Genomic DNA, 22,376 nt, shown 5'->3' on the forward strand with positions numbered 1-22,376 from the left:
CTGCTATCAGATCCTCAGAGAAATGCTCTAACATCTACTAGAAAGCCTTATCTGGCAAAGCAGAGACAGTTACTGCAAAAATAAATGGACTTTTGTGATATAAACCTAAAGAATAAGCTTATCTTCATATTTACAAGCTTTATTCTTTCATTATAAGCAGCTGATAGTAAATATCCAGTGTACTAAATCACTTTTTTTAAGTATCTTCATATTTTTCCTGTAATTGTTTTTGCATACATAGTTTTTATTATTATTATTATTTGTTTATATCTTTTCCTGACCTGTTTCTCTGTCCTTTCCTCTGTACTGCTGTAACATTGTAAATTTCCCCGTTGTGAGATTAATAAATGATTATCTTATCTTTTCTTATATTTCATTAGGTAGGAATATTGGCCATATTGGCCCAAATTACTCAAACTCTTAGCCTGCTATCACTGTCAAAGTCTTAGAAATCTGAATCATAAAGGTGGGAATAACAAGAAAAATAAATCTGTCTGATGCTGTTCAAGTATTCTGTCACAGTAATAAGCCATGGAATGAACTATCATCAAAATCCTTATACTTCCAACTAATAAACACCCTCATATTACTAAGAAGAAAACTATTGTGTAATGAACTATCAAAATCTTTATACTTTCAGCTAATATACACTTTAATCCAGGGGTGTCCAAACTTTTTTTTGTTGGGGGCCAGAAGGAGAAATATATTTGAAGTCACGGGCCACAGACTCTGTAATAAAACAAATAATCAAATATACCACTTTAAATAATACTTTTTCCTGATTATTTCATTTACACACCATTTTACTTGACTTACTATCTTTATCTATCTTTGACAGTGTTGTGTAAACTAAGATTTTTCAAATTAACGTTTAATTTCATGATTTCTCTTAATATTAAACTCCTTAATTACAGCAACTTTTAGACTCTTTGGCCCGAGTTTCTGCGCTACAACTGCGCACCCTCTCCGCTTTTAGACTGTTTTGCCCCGTTTTTCTGAGCTAGAAATGTGCACTCTCTCCGCTTTTAGACTCTTTTGCCCCGTTTTTTCTGCGCTTCAACTTCACTCTCGCCGCTTTTAGACTCTTTGGCCCGTTTCTGACACCTAGCGTTCAAACTTTGAATCACACATTATAAAAACCTGCTTAACACCGGGCCAACTTTCATTCTATTTCTAAAATACCGTGGTTTGGACACCCCTGCTCTAATCTAACTATTACTGTAAAGAAAACTTGTGTGAACTGATTTGAAGACTCTACATAAAAAAAAAAATGATCAAACAAGATCAATTCTATAATATTTAGAAATTCTGGAAGCATTTACATCTCAAATGATGACATTTTTGAGCAGCTCAATGTTTTATGGTATAATGTAACTAATGTAACTGTTATAACAAGTAAAAAAGGAACGGACAAAAACGAAAAAAAAAAAAAACACACCAAAATAGTCTGGGGTTCAAAGGGTTAAGCAAACGGGTGTGCCAATACCTTTGTCCATAAATGTGCATATTTAAGTGAACAGACTTGACAGGACAGCATGTAAAATACAGTGTTGAGTTTATTGAAAAGTTTTGCATTACAGATTACCTGCTCTCTCCAACATGAGACTAAAAGTAGGAGATATTGGTGGTTTCTGGTGGTTAACGAGATTAACAAAAACTGAGGCAAAAATATTAAAACACTCAATTTCTTCGTCATAATACATCTACAAATAATTATGATACTAAACGAGGAGGTACTGTATCAGAGCATACTAATTAGCCAGGTCACAGGCTGATGAAATGCAGTAGCCACAGGCCTAAATCCAAAATCCTGTCAGTTCTTAACCTGGTTTCTGATTCTAGTCTTCTCTCAGTCACTGTAACCATCAACGCAAACAGTCAAGGTAACAACAAAAGTCCTTAATTCCTCCCAGTCCTCCCACACCTGAGGTTGAGTTGGTGTGTGGCAGGGACTGGAGGCACACACTCGCTCACACACTCACACCACACTGATTCAGTTCAGACTCATGGAGCTTATCTAAGCCCAAGCTTCTTCTTCTCCTTCTGCTTCTTGCGAACCACCTCCAGGTTTCTGTCCTTCCACATGCTCTTTCGCAACTTAATCGGCCTGCTGCCCACGTACTTCCCTAGAAACATGAAAGAAATATCAAAAAGACTTTCACCTACACAGACGGATACTCTCACAGCAAAAACGTTTGCTGAGGATGTTACTATTCAGATTGAGGTCAGACATAGGCTCACTTTACAGAGGAAGCTTAAATATGATATTTTATTTCTTTATTTTATTAGAATTGTGTTATATGAGCAGGGTATACTTGATGAAGTCTAAAATTTTATGTCAAAAATCATTTGATATCAATATTAGGGGTGGGCAATATGACCCTAAAATAATATCATAATATTTCATGGTATTTTCGTGATAATACTTTTGATTATATGACAAAACACTGAATTTAAAAAAAATAATTAAAAAGAATACACTACTGAAACAAAAGGAAAATTAGATTTTATTGCAGACAATATGATATGGAACACCCTTAACTGAGATGCTATAAAAAATTATAGAATTTTATCAGATTTGTAACAGAAGCCAATGATCCACAAATGTCATAATACTAATAATGCTGCTCCAAATATCTCCATATATCCAGGATTAAAGTAAAATAAATGATACTGGACAGATATAATCTGTCTCTAGCAGATATATACAGGGTTCTTGCACCATTTTAAAAGTCAAATATAATGCTTTTTAAGACCTTTTTTAGACCGCAATAAATATAATTTAAGACCCAAAAATGTGGTCATATTTTCTTTGCTAGATGTATGTAGCTAATGTAGCTAACTCTAACCAAACCGCCTAACGTTACTATGTTAATGTTAGCTAGCTTTCCCCTAACCTTAGTTCTCTCCCCGGTAACGTAGCTAATTCGCAGCTAACGTTACTATGTTAGCTAGCTCTCCGCTAACCTAAGTTCTCTTCCCGGCAACATAGCTAACTCGCCGCTAATGTTATGTTAGCATGTAAGCTAGCTCACAGCTAATGTTATTATGTTAGCTAGCTCTCCACTAACCTTAGTTCTCTACTAAGTGATGTAGCTAGATAACTTGCCGCTAATTTTAGCTAACTCTCCGTTAACCTTAGTTTTCTTTCTGGTTACGTTACCTAACTCACCACTAAAGTTAGCATGTGCTTTCCCACCGGCATTAATTGCACAGTCTGAAAATGTAATACCTACAGCAAATTTACAGTAAATTTAAGACTGTTTAAGACCTTAATTACCCGGATTTTAATTTAAGACATTTTAAGACTTTTTAAGGACCTGCAGGATCTCTGATATAATGGGAAATGAACAGTGTGATTTTTTTCTTTTGCTAAAAACAGCAAAAAGTAGTACCCTGATGTGATAACTAGGGGTGGCTGATATGGCACAATATTTCAGGGTTTAATATCATTCACGATATTCCAAAAAGTGCTCGGAGGTTGTGTGGGCATTTAACATTCCTCAATCCACAGTGCCATGTCTGTAATGGTAATATGTCATAAGACATTACCACCCACAGTAGACAGCAGAGTGAGTGCCAATGACAGTGACCTGCGGTGTCTGGCTAGAATTGTCCATGTGAACAGGCAAGCTACTGGTAGAAATCACATCCACATTCAATGTAGGAATGCAGCATTCTTTAACTTCCATAAGAGGTGGAAAAAGCCATGAAACAGGAACTAGTATAGACTTTTAACATTTAGGCAGCATTTTCTTTTTACTTTGCATGTTGTAGTTTCAGAGTTACTTTTTTAATTACTTTAGTAATGAAGTGGCGATTGTATCTTAAAGTAGCATTATGTGAGCCTTGGTACTTTTACTCCCAGGCTCCCCCTACTGTTGTGGAGTGGTAATTTCTTTTTACTCCACTGTATTTCCTGACACGTTATATATGGCTTGCAGAGGAAAAGCACTGTATTTTCATTTGAGAGAACACAACTCAAAAAGAAAATATTAAATCTGCCTATTTAATTGGCATCATTTACTTTTCACAGATTTAGATTTGATTTTCCCTACATATACAAAAGGGATTCCCTGTCTAAAATCCTTTTGTAGTCTAGTCTGTAGGCTCTTAATCTGTGGGTGGATCATTTTACCTCAGAGGCGCAGCTAAACTTACCGTTCATCTCCCTCATGGCTCGCACGTAATCATTAGGGTCCTTAAAGCTGACAAAGCCGTAACCCTTGGTTTTCCCAGTGCGCTTGTCTCGCACCACTTTGGCCTTCAGGAAGGACGGGTACCGGCTGAACGCTCTCGCCAGGATGTCATCATTCACCTCATTACCCAGATCTCCACAGAATATCCTAAAGTCATCTGGATAAAGGAGGAGGATAGGAGAAGAGATGTATTACATACTGAACAGTTACATATATTTCACCCAGACAAGTTCTGGGGACAGGTTCTCAGAGACAGGGTAAAAGTCTGTATTTTACTTCCAGTAATTAAAACAATAATAATTGGTGATTCGAAAGAGTATGATCATGTGGCTCCACATGGCTACCAGATCAGGTACAATCTTTAAAAAAAAAAAACAGTAAAGGAAGTTTCATTGCATCTGTTTGCAGAAGAAGCTCTGTGTTTCTGGTGTAATTTAACAAACTCTCTAACCACGATCCACAGTGAAAAAGCATTAGAACCTGAAATTACATTTAGAGGCCTAAAGTAAACCATAACAATAAATCTGTAACAATCAGCAAACTCCACGTACCTGTGTCCCACTCTGATAGGCTTGTGTCTTCCCAGGTGGTGCCTGCTGCTGTACGGATGCACTTCCGTACCTTCTCCTGCTTCCCCTTTTTCTTATCTTCTGCATTGGCATCTGCTGGCTGCACAAGTATATAAAACATGTTTAATTCCCTGCTCTCTGCTTTAAAGAAATATTAAGTAGCATTTTTCCCCAGTCATCTTGATGCTCCGCTGACTGTAATAAGGAGAATGGCATCTCTGTCGTTTCTACTTCATGTAAGAAAAATATTTTAGCGTGGTTAGCAGCAGCGTTAGCGGCACTTTGTGCTAGTAAATGCCGCCTGACAGCGCTACACTGAGGAACACTGAATGTTCTGATAACCCAGGGCACTATCAACTAGCGATTTGTCTCATGTAGCTTATTTGAACACTATTAACATGCAGGCTACAAGTCCGATATACTCACCTCTGAACGGCCAAAGAGCTAGCGCTGCTAATGCTAATACTGCTCTGGCCTTGGTGCTGGAGAAATGTCGCTGAAGTACAGTGAAATAAAAGAGTTTAAGTGGAGTGACTTTACTGCTGCTTAATACCTGACTGGTAGAATTCATACATAACGCGCAGCAGATTTTATTTGTTTGTTTTTTGTTCCATATCAGCAACATATTGACTATTTTTTGGCATCAAAAATGTTCGTGATCACAGACTTAAATCAGTTTCTTCACACAAAGTACTTCCCACCAGATTATAAGGTACACTCTCAATTTTTGGGAAAGTTAAAGAATTTTAAGTGAGAAGAATACTACTTAATTTGAATACACAAACTGACCCTAACACTGTGTCAAAATGTCTTGATAAATGGACTAATATTCTCCTATTACCTGAAATAATCTCGTTACATTGAAATCCATTAAAAGTTAGAAATGTTTTATCTCCCTTCTCTAAAGTTGCTGTTTAGAGATATAGAGTAGTCAAATAAAATCAAGGGTTTATATAATTGCAAAGCAGGTAGCAGGTTCTCAAGCACATCCCCCAGCCTCAAATGGTAGACTTGTGGTCCTGTAGTCCTCATATGTACATGCAAACAAGGACCACAATGCTGTAGTGTGTCCCCTTTGTGATATCTCTGGTGCAATTTACTTGGCTATATATATATATATATATATATATATATATATATATATATATATATATATATATATATATGAATTTGTTATAATATATATATATATATATATATATATATATATATATATATATATATATATAATATATAATATATATATGAATATATATATATATATATATATATATATATATATATATATATATATATTCATATATATATGAATTTGTTAACAAGCTGAGAGATAGAGATTCAGGACTGGCATCAGCAATGAAATAAAAATCGCATGTGATCTGAGGAAGTAAGAGTATTATTACAGAAAGTCTCTTATAGCTCCATTACTTTTATAAGCAAACAATGCCTTGTTGTTTAAGTATATGGGGGGAAAAAAAAAGAAACTATAAGGCTGCCTCGATGCTGAATCCAAACAAAAGTTTCCTGTGCTGGTGTGTGTTTCCTGCACGTTCACTTATCCCTTCCCATTTTCACCATACACACAAACAAGGTAAGGCTAGTTTCTCATGCAAAAAATCTCAAATTGCTGTTTATAATTTACATAACTAAAACCTGACTGTCCTGTTTACACTGTTTCGTCCATGACTAGACGTAATCTGTGTGGGAAATGGTCCCTTTGTCTTTTAAAGAGATAACGTTTCAGCTTTATCTACATTATAAATTAAAAGCATTTCTCCATCGTGAAAAGTATTGCTCATAAAATGCTTCTAACAAGAACAGTGTGTAAACAGGACAGACTGAAGTGCTAAACCACATTAAAAGTAGACACTATCTCCATACCTCTGTGTGAACAGGCTCTGGTTCTGGCATGCTCGGCCCAATGACACTGTCGTCTGAAACTTTGTCCTTCTTGCTTTCCAGCAGCCCGGCTGCCATCACAGCTGCCTGCTGTTCAGCTACTGATGCTGCCAGTTCCTCCTAAGAGCAAAAACAAACAGAGGGTAAATCTTATGAAGAGACATTTACAAGACTTTAAAGAAACGACAACAAGAACAAGAAAAACATTTTTAATCGACCAAGAGCCCTAATTATTGTACACTTTGTAGTATTTACAAATCCTTTCCATAATCTAGAAATTCCTCTATACATTATTTGGCAAATGTCATGTAGCTAGACTAAATCTTAATTACTGCTTTTTAACTCATTTTGATTTTCATTTTTTATGATTATTATTATTATTATTATTATTATTATTATTATTATTATTTATTTTAGTTCATTTATTTATTTGTATATTTATTGTATTAATTGTAACTGTTTTTGTTGTTGAATTAATCTTATCTTCTTTTGATCTTAATTTCTTAGCAATTAAACCAAGATTTATTATATTTATTATAATTATTATAATTATTTGTATTATAATTCTATTTTTATTTTTTATCTATTTTTATATTTTAAAATGATTAAATGTAGTTATTATTTTCCTTATGTCAATCCCTGTATTTGTGAATGCTCGGCTACATTGAAAAAGAGGGTTGACCTTAATGTACTAAAAAAAGTCAAAATAAAGGTTGACTGATTGATTAATATAGCTGAATGATGCCAGCTAAAAAGAAATAACGATACGTGCACATCCATTTATTGCATTCAATTTTGCAATGAATGCCAGATTGTAACCTTCACATAATATTTTTTAGCAGTTTTTTATTTTCATAAAACTTACCGAGTACGTGTAATTATCTTTGATAACAGTGATTATATTAAAATGATCAAGCATCACATAAGATGTTGGGCTGCAACTAAAAACTATTTCTGTTATCAATTCATGTATCAGAATTAATATTTGTTTGTGGCTAATAAAACCTATTACATTAGTATTTATACGTGTTTCCCTTTTTTCATCATTAACATGGTCAATGACTATTTGACTTTTTAATTGCAGCATCCATATTAGTTTACTAAAATATACAGCTGTGGAAAAAAAACATATCTTGGTTAGGACAGTTCTGCAAATGTCTTTACCATGCGTGCTTGTCTCTGTGCTCTAAGGTCTGGTCTCTTAGGGGCAGGGGGTGCTGTATACACAGTGGGAGCTGCTTGTATGATGCTGGGGGTATGTTTCTGAGGTGCCTGAGTCACTGGTCGAGGAGGTACAGACACCACTGGATTCATCCTTTCAACCTGCTGAAGAAGAAAAGAAAAGAAAAAACTAATACCCTTTTGCATTTTCTGTGAGTTTTTTTTGGAGTCATGTGTTATTAATATGTTTGTTTCAGCAATATTTGCTGCACTCTTAAAAACTATAAACTATCTACCTCAGTAACTGCTGTGATTATATACCGTATTTTTCGGGCTATAAGGCGCACTTAAAATACTTATTTTTTCCCAAAAATCGTCATTGCGCCTTATAATGCAGTGGGCCTTGTGTATGGATTTTGCTTGTGTTTACTGACCTCGATTTTATGTGGTACACAGCGCTCTGTTGTGCAGAATTCCTCACCCACGCCAGAAAAAGATCCCCCTCTTGGGCTAGCGCGAGGTTACCTTTGACTGCCGTACTGCCTCTCGGCTGTGGCTCAGGGTAGCTAGTTTCCACTGTAGCTCCGTGGCCAGAACAAGGTGCCGGTAAACTTTCCTTTCCACCCGTTCTGGGGTAATAGCACAAACTGTTTCTTTTTAGCGCCCACTTCTAAGTAAAGTTAACCTCTTAACACGCGCTGGCCCACCGGCGGGCCAGAAATATTTAATATTTCATAACTGGCTGTGTTTCTGAATAGTTATGAACAGTTACAGGTTCAATATAGACATCCAATATACCATTTTAAAGCTTAGAATCTCTGCTTTTGAGCTATTTAGCCTATTTAGCGGAATATCCTTTCAGAAAATAAACATTTAGGGCGAAATATGCCCGAAACTCTCATATTTGCGTTTATCGTTCGTCCATATTTCATCGAATGCGGTCATGTCATACACCATTCGAACCGTCTGGCTCTCCGGATTCCAGAACTGTGCTTTTACTGTAGGATGTATGTTTCATGAATTAGAGCTGCGTCAGAGCGCATGTTTCCAGTAATAAAAGGCTCTCCTTTTGTCCTGGGGTAACCTCCGGTCACTGCCGCCACCCCCCGAACACACACCCGCGCTCAGCCACAGGTCCTACCTTCAAAACGCGTCCAGACTAAAGAGAATCCATCAATCCAGTCTCCTGTAATCCACAGTTATATCCAAACAGCGCTGGAAATCACTTCATCCAGAAATGAAACTTATCCAATCTTTATCTCTGTTTTAAAACCGTTTTATTCACCGAATTCGGCACAACGCTATTATAGTCAGAAGCCTCGCGGAGTAATGCGGTACTTGCTGTGCTTCAACATAATATTATGGTCTGTCGGAGCGTTGCGGCTACCGTTGTCAGGAGCGTCGCGGAGTAATACGTACTTGCTGTGCTTCAACATAATATTATGGTCTGTCGGAGCGTTGCGGCTACCGTTGTCAGGAGCGTCGCGGATATTGTGAAGGATTTATTGCTCAGAGTTATTGTTACTGATATAAATAAAGTTTCATTTAGTGCGCCTTATAATCCAGTGCGCCTTGTGTATGGACTAACACTAAAAATAGACCGTTCACTCATCGTGCGCCTTATAATACGGTGCGCCTTATAGTCCGAAAAATACGGTATGTTCTATATGTTACAGTATGTTACACATCTCTGCACCTTATCCTCACTGAACACTCTATTATACCGTATCGGTACTGCACTGTCCTGTCTTTAAATTGTCTCGTCTTTTGTATTTATTGTTATTTATTGTTATAATTTTATGTTGCACTGTCGTCACCCCTGCACTTTATATTGTCTATTGCTTGTTGTTCTATGTTGCACCATGGTTCCGGAGGAACGTAATTTCATTACACTGTGTACCTGTACTCAGATGTAATGACAATAAAAGCCTCTTGACTTGACTCTTGTTGGTTAGGTGTTGCAATGAGACACTTGCAGTGTGCTGCAATACACTGGAGGAAGTGCTATACCATATGATATTTGCACAGATAAGATGCTAAGGGTGAAGACAAAGTTCCACAGATTAGCACACCAGAAGAATCTAGGTTTATACACTATTTCAAGCATAATAAGCTTGTTTAAGCTAATAACAAAAACATACATGTTCAAACAGTTTTCCAAAAAATTATACAATTAGTGGGTGTTCCTTCCTATAATGAAAAATTAACAGAAAAAAAAAACTTTAGCATCAAAAAGTAATCTACTGATTTTATTATAAAAAGTTTTACGAATACTACATAAAATTTGATTTTATTTTTATTAGAATACATAGCAATACAGTGGACTGATGCCTTTTAAAATTATTTAAACTATTAAAAAGCATGTGAAATTAAGTACTTACAGGTGAAACAGAGCTCATGGGTCCCATAGGTGGTCCAATAGGACCCATTGGGTGCTGAGGAGGACCTGACATTGGAGGCGCCATCATCATTGGTGGAGGAGGAGGGGGTCTGGGCAAAGGAGGTGCCATCATACCTTGTGGAGGTGGGCCACGCATCATAGGCATTCTCTGACCCCCTGAAATAAAGCCATATATGTAATGTCTTTATTGTTATAGACACAAGAAACTTAAATCAGCGTATATATTTAAATATTGGCTCCTGAATACATAGAGATGCATGCAGAAACACCAGATAAAGCCATATTTCAATAGTAATCTGTAGGAATTACATAATCCAGTTACCTGGTCTCTGTAAAATGTGTGGAACAAATGCAGGTCGCATCATTGGTGGGGGCCGAACTGCAGGGACAGCTAAAGCACAATAAATAAAGGGTTTACAAACAATCCATTAATTCTTCTGCAGGACACACCACATTACTGTAGTGTTAGCAAAGCAGCCAATTAAACTGTACCTGGACCAACAAACGCTGGAGGAGGACCAACCAGTGTAGCAGCTCTGGCCTCCAAACTCTGTTGGACCTGAAACAACAGGAAAAGTAAAAGAAAACTGTATATTATTGTTTGCTACCGAACAGTTAACATACATCAGCTGGTACCATTAGCACCTTCAGACCATGTTTTTTTAAGCACTTTGCATAAATGTTTCCTTTTACAAAACAGAATAAACCTTAAAATAAACCTAAAAAAAAAAACACACACAATGCACTTATATTTACATACATGGATGGTAGGGGTGCGAATCTCTCAGTGTCTCGTGATTCGATTTGATTCCAATTTTTGGGGTCACGATTCGATTCAGAAACGATTTTTCAATTCTAACGGCTTATAAATTTTGTTTAAATTATGTGAGAAGATAAAAAGATGAAATAACAATTTAAACAAATAGAACATTTATTTAAAACTATCAGCTTGGGTTCCTTACTATGTTAAATCTTTTTGCAACATAGTGACAATGCCACAATAATGAATGGCTAATTTCTAGCATGGTTAAACAGTTTTAACAATGTCTTCTAAAGGAAGACATTGTTAAAACTGGAAAACACTCATCAATGTAACACAGCCACAAGGTCAAGAGTGGAACGTTAGATAGGCTATAATTATGTAACAAGCAGAGAAGACACTAAAGTTATACTAGATTTTAGCATGCACACCCCTCTGTTGCCTATTAGGGAGAGGCAGATCTCGCGGATCTTTTTAACTGAACCGCGGATCTTTTTAACTGAAGCAGGGATCTTTTTAACTGAACCGCGGATCTTTTTAACTGCGACAGTAGCTTTATCCAAAAAAATTGTTTTTTTTTTTTTAAATGAGAATCGATTCTGAATCGTTCAAAGTTAGATTCGCGCTAAAATCGATTTTTTCCTGCACCCCTAATGGATGGGCACACAGAATCCCTCCTACATCCCCCCGGACCTGGTCAAACTAAGCTTTTAAATGTGTAAAATTACACTGAGACAAGCATCTACATAACAGAGTAAATGTTATGGAGGATAGTTACAGCCAAGATATATAAAATCTGCAATTTAATTCCGCTCCACTGGCTACCAGTTGCTGCTCCCTCCTACCTGCACTCACTCCTAAAGGCTTATGTTCCCTCCTGGCCGCTACGCTCCTCCAATGAACGTCGCCTAGTTTTACCAAACATTCACACAAAGCAATCCAGACTGATCTCTTTTATATTTCCACAATGGTGGACCAAACTACCTTCCACTACCAGATCAGCAGCAACTCCTGAAGACAGAGCTCTTCAAAGAGCACTTACTCTCCTAACACCTCTAACTAACTACCTTCTACTACCAGATCAGGAGAATCTCTCACTATCTTTAATTAACTCCTGAAGACAGAGCTCTTCAAAGAGCACTTACTCTCCTAACACCTCTAACTAACTAACTTTTGTTTTTTGTTTTTTGCCTTGAACTTCACTGTCCTCTATTACCTTTATGTACATCATTATTTGTAAGTCACTTTGGATAAAAGCTTCAGCCATATGTAATCTTATGTAACGCTTAGCTTGTGTAATTGTAATACACAGAAAATGCATTTTGAACATAAAAAAATTATAATTAACGGTAAAAGTTAATTGGCCCTATTGTGAGTATACACTTAGGAGTGTTTTATTCTGGACTGAGGCACATTACAGGGCAGCAAAAAAATAAAAAATAAATGTGACACTGTTCATATACTGAATTTTATTGTGTTGTACTATTTTTACTTATACTTATTTATACTTATTTATACTTATTTACTTATAACTATAGTTACTCTGCAAATGAGCCTAAATGTCAGTAAATATCATGATTACATTAACTGCTGGTCCAACAGTACTGGCAGTGGTAGTGATAACGCACTGTCAATCTATCTAATCCAAGTACCTGTTGGTAAGTGTTTGTGCCAATGATGGGCCGGATGATTGGTACTGCAGACACAGCCAGAGCCACGGGAACAGCCTCAACCACTGGAGTGCCTCCTGCAGTCACAGCCACAGGACCACCCAAAACCTCCTGCTCGAACCTGCACAATAACATTAACATTAATCATGACACATAATCAGCTGTAACACATTCAATCAAGATTGTAGGACATACCTAGAATGTGGCACATAAAACACACATTTACAATTACTCACACAGTGAAGAACTAGAGGTATTCACTATACTGATGGTAAATAGAGAGACAAAGGTTGGAAAATTCATAACTACTGCAGTACTTACAGCGCCATCTCCGCCTCCATCTCTTTCAGGCGCTCTTCGCCCGACTTCAGTGCCATGATGACAGGCTCCTAGAAGACAAGTTACAGTTAAGTTACCTCAAGAACATAAACTACATTTTGGGAGGCAGTTAAACAACCATACAGACCTCTGAGACCACTTCTATCATTATTAGGGATAAGCGGTGATAATGGAATTACTTGTTGATGTATTTATTGTATGCCAGAAAAGTCCCAAGCGATATTGGTCATGCTACTACAATAGGCCAACACTGGCTGTGCTACATAAATTTTTTTAAGGTAAATTAGCTGTGAACAGTCTATGTAAGTACCAGTTAGCTAAATAGACGTGAAACAAAACAATGTGAAAAGTACATTCTCAGGAGATGCATTTCATTGTATTGTTTGCATACAGTTGTTTGGAAAATAAATTTGCAAGACACATAAATTTCATCGGTAGACATATAGCCTAATGCTACATATGTAATATTGGATATCATCATAAGAATGTCATGAAACTAATAACGCACTCAAAATCTCCATATATCCAGGACTGAAATAAAATAAATGATACTGGACAGATAAACAATCTCTCTCTAGTAGAGTATAATGGTAAGTAAGAAGAGTGTGAATTCCCCTTTCTCATGTGCTAATTAGGGGTGGCTTATATTTAAGAGTATTATATCGTTTAGAGATGGTATCGGTATCGGCCGATTTTCAGCCAAAATACGGTATCGGCGATCGGACGATATTCCTCTGATTTTAGCCGATCTGATTCAGGAGTTTAGGGTTAAGAAGTAAAGCAGAGCAGTGTGTGGATGGCCGGTGAAACTGCTCGCTTACAGGAAACTGCAGTTCCTCATCCAACCACTAGCCGGAGCTGCAGCAGCAACACAACAAGCCCCGCTGTCTTTACACCAGTCACAGAGCTACAGCCCAGCCAAGGGCTCAGTCAGTCTGGAGCGTTTTTACAGTTTCTGCAGTTCATGTGTAGGACTAATGCGCTTCACAGTGAAAAGAAAAAGGTTTTAACCAGAATAACAGGATAATACCGCTCCTACAGCAGCTAACCTCAGGAGCAGTCACAGAGCTGGGTTAGCTCACAAGCTCAGCAGCAAACAGCCGCATCAGCCACGAAGCTAGTTAGCTCACAAGCTAACAACAGCAGGAGACTATAGTCAGTGTTTTTAGAGGTGGATCTGCAGTTTTTCGCTCGCCGTAATTCCGCTCAGATAAAATTAAAGGCACGCTGCAGTTTGCGCGCTGCTCACCTCAGAATGTTTATAACTGCGCGTTTTTTATTGGACACGGCTGCCAGGTAATACTGTAGAAGGCTACTGAAGACTATTAAAGTCTATTAGAGGTTGTTGAAAGGGTTATTGGGGACAGAAATCAGTACAGGCTGGTTAGATAAGTGATTCACGTCCTCGCTGGGGAGAATCCACAGCGCTGTCACAGTTTCGTAAAATAAAAAAAAAAAAAAGTATTGTTCCGTGTTGTACTGTTTATTAACATCATTAAAACAGACTTCGCTCATTCCAACTATTTGGAAATTTAGTTAAAAGCTCAGTTTTATTGCTGTAACGTTACTTACTAAAAATGCGGAGTTTAAATTAGGTCCGCGCTCGTAATAACAGTCTATGAGGGAGGGCAGAGTCAGGCTGGATTTTTAGCCCAATCTAAGCTCTAGCTGGAAGAACAACAGCTCTAGATTACTGTTGTTCTTAATAAATTATATATTATTAATTATATATTAACAGTAAATATGACCTATTTTAAGCAGTGAGCTAACTCCGAAAAAACAGGCTGTGAGGCGGCTGATGTTGGGAGACATTCGTGCGGTATTGGCATATAAATATAAAAATTATGGTGTCTTATAAATATTTACACATAACATATCTCTCCTGAAAAGCATTTATTTTGGTCAGTAACACTCTTTGGTAATTTACACTGATAGTAAATAAAAACGTTCAGTGCTTCCTAATCCAGTTTTCAGTCTGATTTCATGTTTTTTTTTCGCCACTTTACTTTGCTTTTAATGAAATTAAGTTACCAAGTAATAACTTATCAATAAGCCAATAAAAGTGTACTTCTTAAAAAGTGTACTTCATAGTAGTCTATTTATTTAAAATACACTATAATGTACTTTTAAAAAAAATGTTTACTGACCCAGAATCAGGCTTGAATGAGAATTGGTTGGGTTTTTCTTTATTGTATTTAGACACAGCATTACTGTGTGCTTTAGAATATTCATATATTATCAACATTCCGATAGACTGAGTGTCCTAAAAGTGATGTCATCAGCATTCCGACTGGTCAAAATATGCTAACATTCTAACAGTGATGTCATCAGCACTCTTATTGGTCCTTTTCGAGTTCTAACAGTGATGTCATCAGCACTCTTATTGGTCCTTTTCGAGTTCTAACAGTGATGTCATCAGCACTCTTATCGGTCCTTTTCGAGTTGTAACAGAGATGTCATCAGTCAACAGTGTATAAATAGAGGCGCACTTTAGTTTTTTAGCATTGTGCGGTTCAGCGTTCGAGAGAGAAGTTCGGGAGTTTGAGAGTTCGAGAAATGTCTCTACCGTTCAAAGCGTTGGTTATTTCAGGTGGGCTTGCACTTACTGGGTGCTTGTGGTGGTGGTACACCTCACGTAGCTCTAAGCCTGAGACAAAAGACGGAGCCATTTCTACTGTAGAGCTTTCAGAGCTCACAGAGAAAGATGAACAGTGTGCTCGGTCCATCTCGACCAGAGCACCTGTTTCTGATAGCTTAGATGAACTCCAGGACATTGTGGAGAGCTGTGAGGAGATCGAGCAGCTCCAGGACCCAGTGACCTGCCAAGAAGAATTGGAGATTGTGGACATAGGCCAGCCAGATCTGAGCAGTGAGGGGGTTGAGGAGCTCCAGGACCCATCGACCTGCCAGGCTGAACCAGAGATCGTGGACATCGGCCAGCCAGATCTGCGCAGTGAGGGGGTTAAGGAGCTCCAGGATCCAGTGACCTGCCAGGACAAGCCAGAGATCCTGGACATCGGCCAGCCAGATCTGAGCAGTGAGGGGGTTAAGGAGCTCCAGGATCCAGTGACCTGCCAGGACGAGCCAGAGATCGTGGACATCAGCCTACCAGATCAGACCTGTGAGGGGGTTCAGGAGCTCCAGGACAATTCAGAGATCGTGGACATCGGCCAGCCAGATCTGAGCAGTGAGGGGGTTGAGGAGCTCCAGGAGCTCCAGGATCCAGTGACCTGCCAGGACGAGCCAGAGATTGTGGACATTGGCCAGCCAGATCTGAGCAGTGAGGGGGTTGAGGAGCTCCAGGATCCAGTGACCTCCCAGGATGAGGCAGAGATCGTGGACATTGGCCAGCCAGATCTGAGCAGTGAGGGGGTTGAGGAGCTCCAGGAGCTCCAGTATCCAGTGACCTGCCAAGAAGAATCTGAGATTGTGGACATCGGCCAGCCAGATCAGACCTGTGAGGGGGTTGAGGAGCTCCAGGAGCTCCAGGACGATTCAGAGATCATGGACATCGGCCAGCCAGATCTGAGCATTGAGGGGGTTGAGGAGCTCCAGGATCCAGTGACCAGCCAGGACGAGCCAGAGATCGTGGACATCGGCCAGCCAGATCTGAGCAGTGAGGGGGTTGAGGAGCTCCAGGATCCAGTGACCTCCCAGGATGAGCCAGAGATCGTGGACATCGGCCAGCCAGATCTGAGCAGTGAGGGGGTTGAGGAGCTCCAGGATCCAGTGACCTGCCAGGCCGAGCCAGAGATTGTGGACATCGGCCAGCCAGCTCAGACCTGTGAGGAGAAAAAAATTACATCCTCTATGGGACAGTGGGCGAAACCTCGGGATCCTTCAACCCTCATGTCTGAGAAGCCGTTTGTCAGAAGGTGCCAGCCTCCAGAGAAGAGATCCAGCCAGTTAGTGTGGGAGGCGAGGGTGCCAAAGCATCTGGTTGGGAGGTTCATAGGACAGAAGGGATGGCACGTGAAGTCCCTAATGGAGAAAACTGGAGCCAAGATAGATATAATAACTCCAGCAAGCTCTAAAAAATTCAAAATTATTCGTGTAGACGGTAAAGAGGAGCAAATCAGCACAGCTGCAGCCATGATTACAGAGTGGTTAAAAACATTTGAAGGGGATTTGCCACCTTACACACCGAGAGGTGAAATACCAAAAATACCAAAAATCTTGTGCCAGGACCAACCAGAGATTGTGGACATCAGCCAGCCAACTCAGAGCTCTGAGAAGATCGAGGAGCTCCAGGGTACATTGACCTGGGGGGAGATTATGGACATCACCAATCCAATTCAGAGCTCTGAGAATATCGAGGAGCTCCAGGGTATGTTGACCTGGGGGGAGACTGTGGACATCAGCCAGCCAATTCAGAGCTCTGAGAAGATCGAGGAGCTCCAGGGTATACAGACCTGCCAGGAAGAACCAGAGATTGTGGACATCGGCCAGCCAGATGAGACCTGTGAGGAGGAAAAAATTACATCCTCTATGGGACAGTGGGCAAAACCTCTGCATCTTTCAACCCTCATGTCTGAGAAGCCGTTTGTCCACAAATGTCCTCAAAGGCCTCAAATGTGCAAGCGTCCGAAAGAGAGCACCAGCCAGTTTGTGTGGGAGGCGAGGGTGCCAAAGTCTCTGATTGGGAGGTTCATTGGAAAGGGGGGATGGCAAGTGAAGTCCCTAATGGAGGAATCTGGAGCAAAGATGGATATTAAAACACTGACAAGCTCTGAAGAATTCCAGCTCATCCTCGTAACCGGTACACTGAAGCAAATTGGCAAAGCTTCAGCCATGATTAGAGAGTGGTTCAAAGCATTTAAAGTGGATTTGCCGCTTTACACATTTAGACGTGCATCATTACCATTGAGATGATGAGGACTACAAGAGATCAAAACAATTGGATCAAGCCTTCAGTCTGTGTGCTTATGTGTGTGTGTGTAACTGTCTATTAGAAAAGATAAATAAAGGGGCTATAAAATATCTTAATCTCTGGATTGAAGTGAATCATTTTAAATTAAAAGAAAATATCTAATAGTGAATTAAATATAATAAATGATAAATGGATAGATATGTTAGTGGGTGGGTGGATAGAAATGTTAGTGGGTAGGTGGGTGGGTTAATTAATTAAAAATCAGTTTCATTTAAATAATTGAATATTTAATATCACAATCTCTAATTTCTAACTAGAGAAAGCAATATTGATGTACATATAATATAAAAATAAATAATAAAAATAAATAAAAATAAATAATAATAATAGAAATAAAAATCAGAATTAAAAATTATGTTGTTGGTGGGATATGTTCTTAATAGCTCACAACTTATGGTACAAACATAACCTACTTGTATTTCAGTATTATAGTTAAGGAAATGTGTAAAAATGTGCATAAGAGTTCTCTACAGGTTTCTGAAAGAATCCAACAAAATTCAACTATTAAAATTCACACACTCACAAAAACCAGGGGCGTTTTAGGCTGTGTGTACAGTCACATGCTGTGTTGATTATATTGATGTCTAATTCAAAACTTCTGAATATTTTAATACATTAAATTTAGGCTATAAAATTTGGTTCATATTCCGAACTCACTTTCCGACTGTAATCCATCGTGTCCACATCCACTTTGCTAGGTGGCAGTGTTGTAAAAACATAGGGTCCTATCGCTAGGTGGCAGTGAAAACATAGGGTCCTAGAACTGTTGTGCATTATTGGTGGTGCTGCCACCTACTGGCTGGCTAGGGGACCTAAAATAGTGTGACTGAGTTCTGTTCTTCACCATAGACCACTACGGCTTCCATGTCTAAGCGTTTTTTCCCTATGGGCTTTTCAAAAACACGTCTCTGTCACATTCTGTGGTAAATAAATCTGTTCAGAACCCTGTATGTTTTATTCTGTGTATATTTTACTCCTGAACTTCTCTGGATCCTCTGAATTATGAGATCATTTATTGCTAACTTTAAGCTAATGCTACAGTGGAGTGAACTGACCTCCCAGCACCGCTGCAGAGATTAGCAGGGGACTGTTTTCAGCGCAACACCAGAGAACTCCGGCCGTAAGTTAGGAGCATTTTACACACAGCTGGCCCAACTAATGAACTAACTGCCCTTACTGAGAAGAGCTGAGAGCATCACAGCATAAAATCACTAAAACAGGTCAGTGATACTCCAGAACCAGTTGTAACACGTTTTAACATTTACCTTCTTTATTATGCAGTGAAATAAATTGGTGTTTCTGGTTGGTTGTTGCCTCAGTGAGGGCAGGTAGTTAGTTGATTGGTTGATTAGTTAGTTGTTTATTTGGGTCTGGTGTTGTAATTAGTATAAACTAATGACAGCAATTTAATACTAAAGCCTTCGGGGAAGCGTTGCTGGACTGAGAACCATTCTCTCTTATTATCTACCTTTTAAAGCTTTAACACAGACTACACTGCTCAACATCACACTGCTTAACATAACTGAAAGAGTTTTCACCTGTTTAAATGCTTTAATGATCCTCTGTGAAGAAGCATAATAATCAAAAACTTGATCTGACCAGAGTTCGCTGTTATGCAGAATCCAGTCCGGGGACATTTCCAGCCGCTGTGCTGTGACGTCAGTTAAGCATTAGCTTACAGTTAGCATTTTTCTAAATAAATGTACACAGAATAAAACGTACAGGGTTCTGAACATATTTATTTGCCAGAGAATGGGACAGAGGCCAGTTTTTGAAAAGCACATTGAAAGTCGCCGTTTACTTGGACGGCTTAGACCCGGAAACCCAAATATGGGCATAAACAACATGGCGCCAACTACAAAATGACGACACGACTTCAGTGGTATATTCATTCATTAGTAATTGTATGCATCATCTGAATGGGTTTTAGGTGCTATCTGCTACATAAACAAGATGAAGTTGCTAACCTTTATTTATAATATAGGACTGATACCACATTTTTCCTCCATTTTCTTATTAGTTTGCTGTCTCTGCCTTTAAATGAATTTAGTTTAAACCAAAGAAATAAAGTGATTGGTAGTGATCCATATGGGCTTTAGACCCAGGGTTGCCCTAGCATTACCCAATATCTTTATCTAGTGCCTTCAATATGGTGTGAGCACACTTTTAAACTTGGTTTGTAGGTGACAGGTTGTTCTTTTAGATCAGGGTTCTCAACCCCTTTTTAGTATATAAATTAGTGTGAGTGTATTTTTGATTTATTGTAATATTGTATTGATTTATTTTTTTTTCAAATATTGATTTCTGAACTCTTAAAATTGTATGAATATGAACTTCGATCTGAAAGCTCTGCATCTTTTTTGTTGTTGTTGTTGTTGTTGTTATTTCAGCCATTTCCCATTTTCTGCAAACAAATTCTCTAAATGACAATAGTTTTATTTGGAATTTGGGAGAAATGTTGTCCGTAGAATAAAACAACAATGTTCATTTGACTCAAAAATATACCTATAAACAGCAAAATCAGAGAAACTGAAGTGGTCTCTTACTTTTTTCCAGAGCTGTAACGTTATATACACCAGTTTATATGAGGTTTAAAGACACAGGACTAAAGTCATCTTAAGAAATAACGTTACAGAACGACTGAGAAATGGCTGTTACTTAATTAACTTGGTCAAATAACGTTAATCATGAAAAACAGACTTAGAAGTTTGTTAGCTTCAACAACTTAAATTAGTCAGTTAGCTAAATAGTTAGCTAACGCTAGCTAACTAGCTAAATAAATAAATAGCCCGTATGAACGCAGAGTGGATTATACGGAATATTAAATGCGTTTTCTGTCAGACTGAGTCTGTTACTGCAAATTTACCGAGTCTAATCCTGAGTTTTAGACCTTCTCTCTGTGTTCAGTAGGTTACAGACCCTGTAGCTACTCTGCAGCCGCGCTAACGAGTTAGCACAGCTCAGTTAGCCTAGATTAGCTCAGTTAGCTCAGTTATCTCGGGATAATAAGTAACTAACAGCGTTAGAAAGCCTGAAACACAGCAAGGAAATCTGTAGAGCTTGTAATCAGTTAAAACTGGACTCTTTACCTCTAAAACTCCTCGCAGGGTAAAATAATCCAGGTAATAACCCCCAGCTGAAGCTAGCTAGGCCGGCTAACTGCTGGGTACTGAGTCTCCTCTTCCTCTCTGTGTGTTTGGTCGGTTAGTAAACCCGTTAATGTAGTTATATGGTGCAGTGCTGCCTCTCACTGGACCGGAGCCGGATTATACACCAAACACGCGATAGAGGGAGCCTACATAGGAGTCCTAAATGAATGGGGTGAATGGAGCTAAATGGCTAAAAACTCAAAATTATCTATTCAAATGTATTTTAACTCCGGGGTAATCATAATTTTTCAATGCAGCCAAGCATGAAAAAGTTTACCAGCCAATAAACCCTCAAAAGTATATAGCTGCAGCCCCAGAGACTGCAGTTTTAGGACCCCGCAGTTTCAGGACCGCAGTTCTAGGACCCTATGTTTTCGCGACAATGCCACTTACCAAAATAAACGACTTACTACACCTTAAATAATATCACACCTTTAGCTACGTACATATTTAAAGGCTTATTACACTTTTTAATGTTTATTTTACCCAAATATATGATAGCTAGGGACTTTATTTATCCCTAATGAATTTTTAGGAATTTACTAAATTTCCTTCGGGATCAATGAAGTATCTATCTATGTATCTATATTACTTTGTCTTAGAACTCCCAACCACAAATATCGGAGACACAAGGAAGATTGGGGCTATATGTATTTGATATCTGAAATGGATTCAAACTACAAAAGATATATTTTTGGAACTTCAAACTACTCTAGTGTCTATTAGAGCTGGGCAATATTTAAAAAAAAATCCTCAATATTCTTCAAATATATGAGCAACTCTCAATTATGTTCAAGATTTTCAGTTTTTTTATGAATAGTAAGCAGCCCCCGTGAAACTTACATGCAGCTGTTATATTGAAGATGGTACAAACATAACCTAATTGTTACATGCATCTTGAACAGCAGACAGGATAATCAGTAAAATTGAAATTTTTCATAAAATTACTATTACAAATAACAACACGTATTGTTCAAGCTTATTAACTTAACTTTATGGTACAACATTATTTAATAAATAAGTATTTAACACCCAATACAGTAGGCTAACGTTACATTGATTTAATGTACTGAAACGTAGTGAACATATGATACAGACATTCTTTGTCATCTTTTATATATAACTAAAAATATAACTAACAGGCTATTAGATGTTTTGAAGCAAGCTAGAAGTTAACACGTAATGTTAGCTGCTTGTAATGCTTTTTAGGCTAGTGTTACGTATACAGTCACAATCTGTGTAGATTACATTGATGTCTAATTCAAAACATCTGAATATTTTAATACATTTAATTTAGGC

The 22,376-nt window shown here is 38.3% G+C and overlaps 1 protein-coding gene across 2 annotated transcripts; it reads right to left on the reverse strand.

The window, feature by feature from the left end:
- Window positions 1-1,538: 1,538 nt before the first annotated feature.
- On the reverse strand, window positions 1,539-21,172 carry rbm42 (RNA binding motif protein 42). Of its 2 annotated transcripts, none has more exons than XM_015604029.3 (11): window positions 21,018-21,172; window positions 12,981-13,048; window positions 12,642-12,780; window positions 10,722-10,788; window positions 10,552-10,620; window positions 10,210-10,385; window positions 7,832-7,990; window positions 6,650-6,787; window positions 4,751-4,868; window positions 4,162-4,356; window positions 1,539-2,126 (listed from the first exon to the last, which is right to left on the reverse strand). In XM_015604029.3, the coding sequence occupies exons 2-11, from the start codon at window positions 13,034-13,036 to the stop codon at window positions 2,014-2,016; spliced, it is 1,230 nt and encodes a 409-aa protein (XP_015459515.3). In that variant the 5' UTR covers window positions 13,037-13,048; window positions 21,018-21,172; the 3' UTR covers window positions 1,539-2,013. The 2 variants fall into 2 exon arrangements, with proteins under 2 accessions (XP_015459515.3, XP_007242207.3); XM_007242145.4 differs by having other exon boundaries at window positions 7,832-7,993.
- Between the last annotated feature and the right edge of the window lie 1,204 nt (window positions 21,173-22,376).

The sequence above is a fragment of the Astyanax mexicanus genome, chromosome 1 (genome assembly GCF_023375975.1).
Source record: "Astyanax mexicanus isolate ESR-SI-001 chromosome 1, AstMex3_surface, whole genome shotgun sequence".
NCBI classification, from domain to species: domain Eukaryota; kingdom Metazoa; phylum Chordata; class Actinopteri; order Characiformes; family Acestrorhamphidae; genus Astyanax; species Astyanax mexicanus.

Bases quoted from the DNA above. Each gene is read 5' to 3' on its own strand.
- rbm42 (XM_007242145.4), bottom strand. From the start codon at position 13,036: ATGGCACTGAAGTCGGGCGAAGAGCGCCTGAAAGAGATGGAGGCGGAG. The intron at 12,781-12,980 runs GTAAGTACTGCA...GTTATTGTGCAG, and splicing joins ATGGAGGCGGAGATGGCGCT to GTTCGAGCAGGAGGTTTTGG. The intron at 7,994-10,209 runs GTAAGTACTTAA...TTTCTTCTTCAG, and splicing joins CCATGAGCTCTGTTTCACCT to CAGGTTGAAAGGATGAATCC.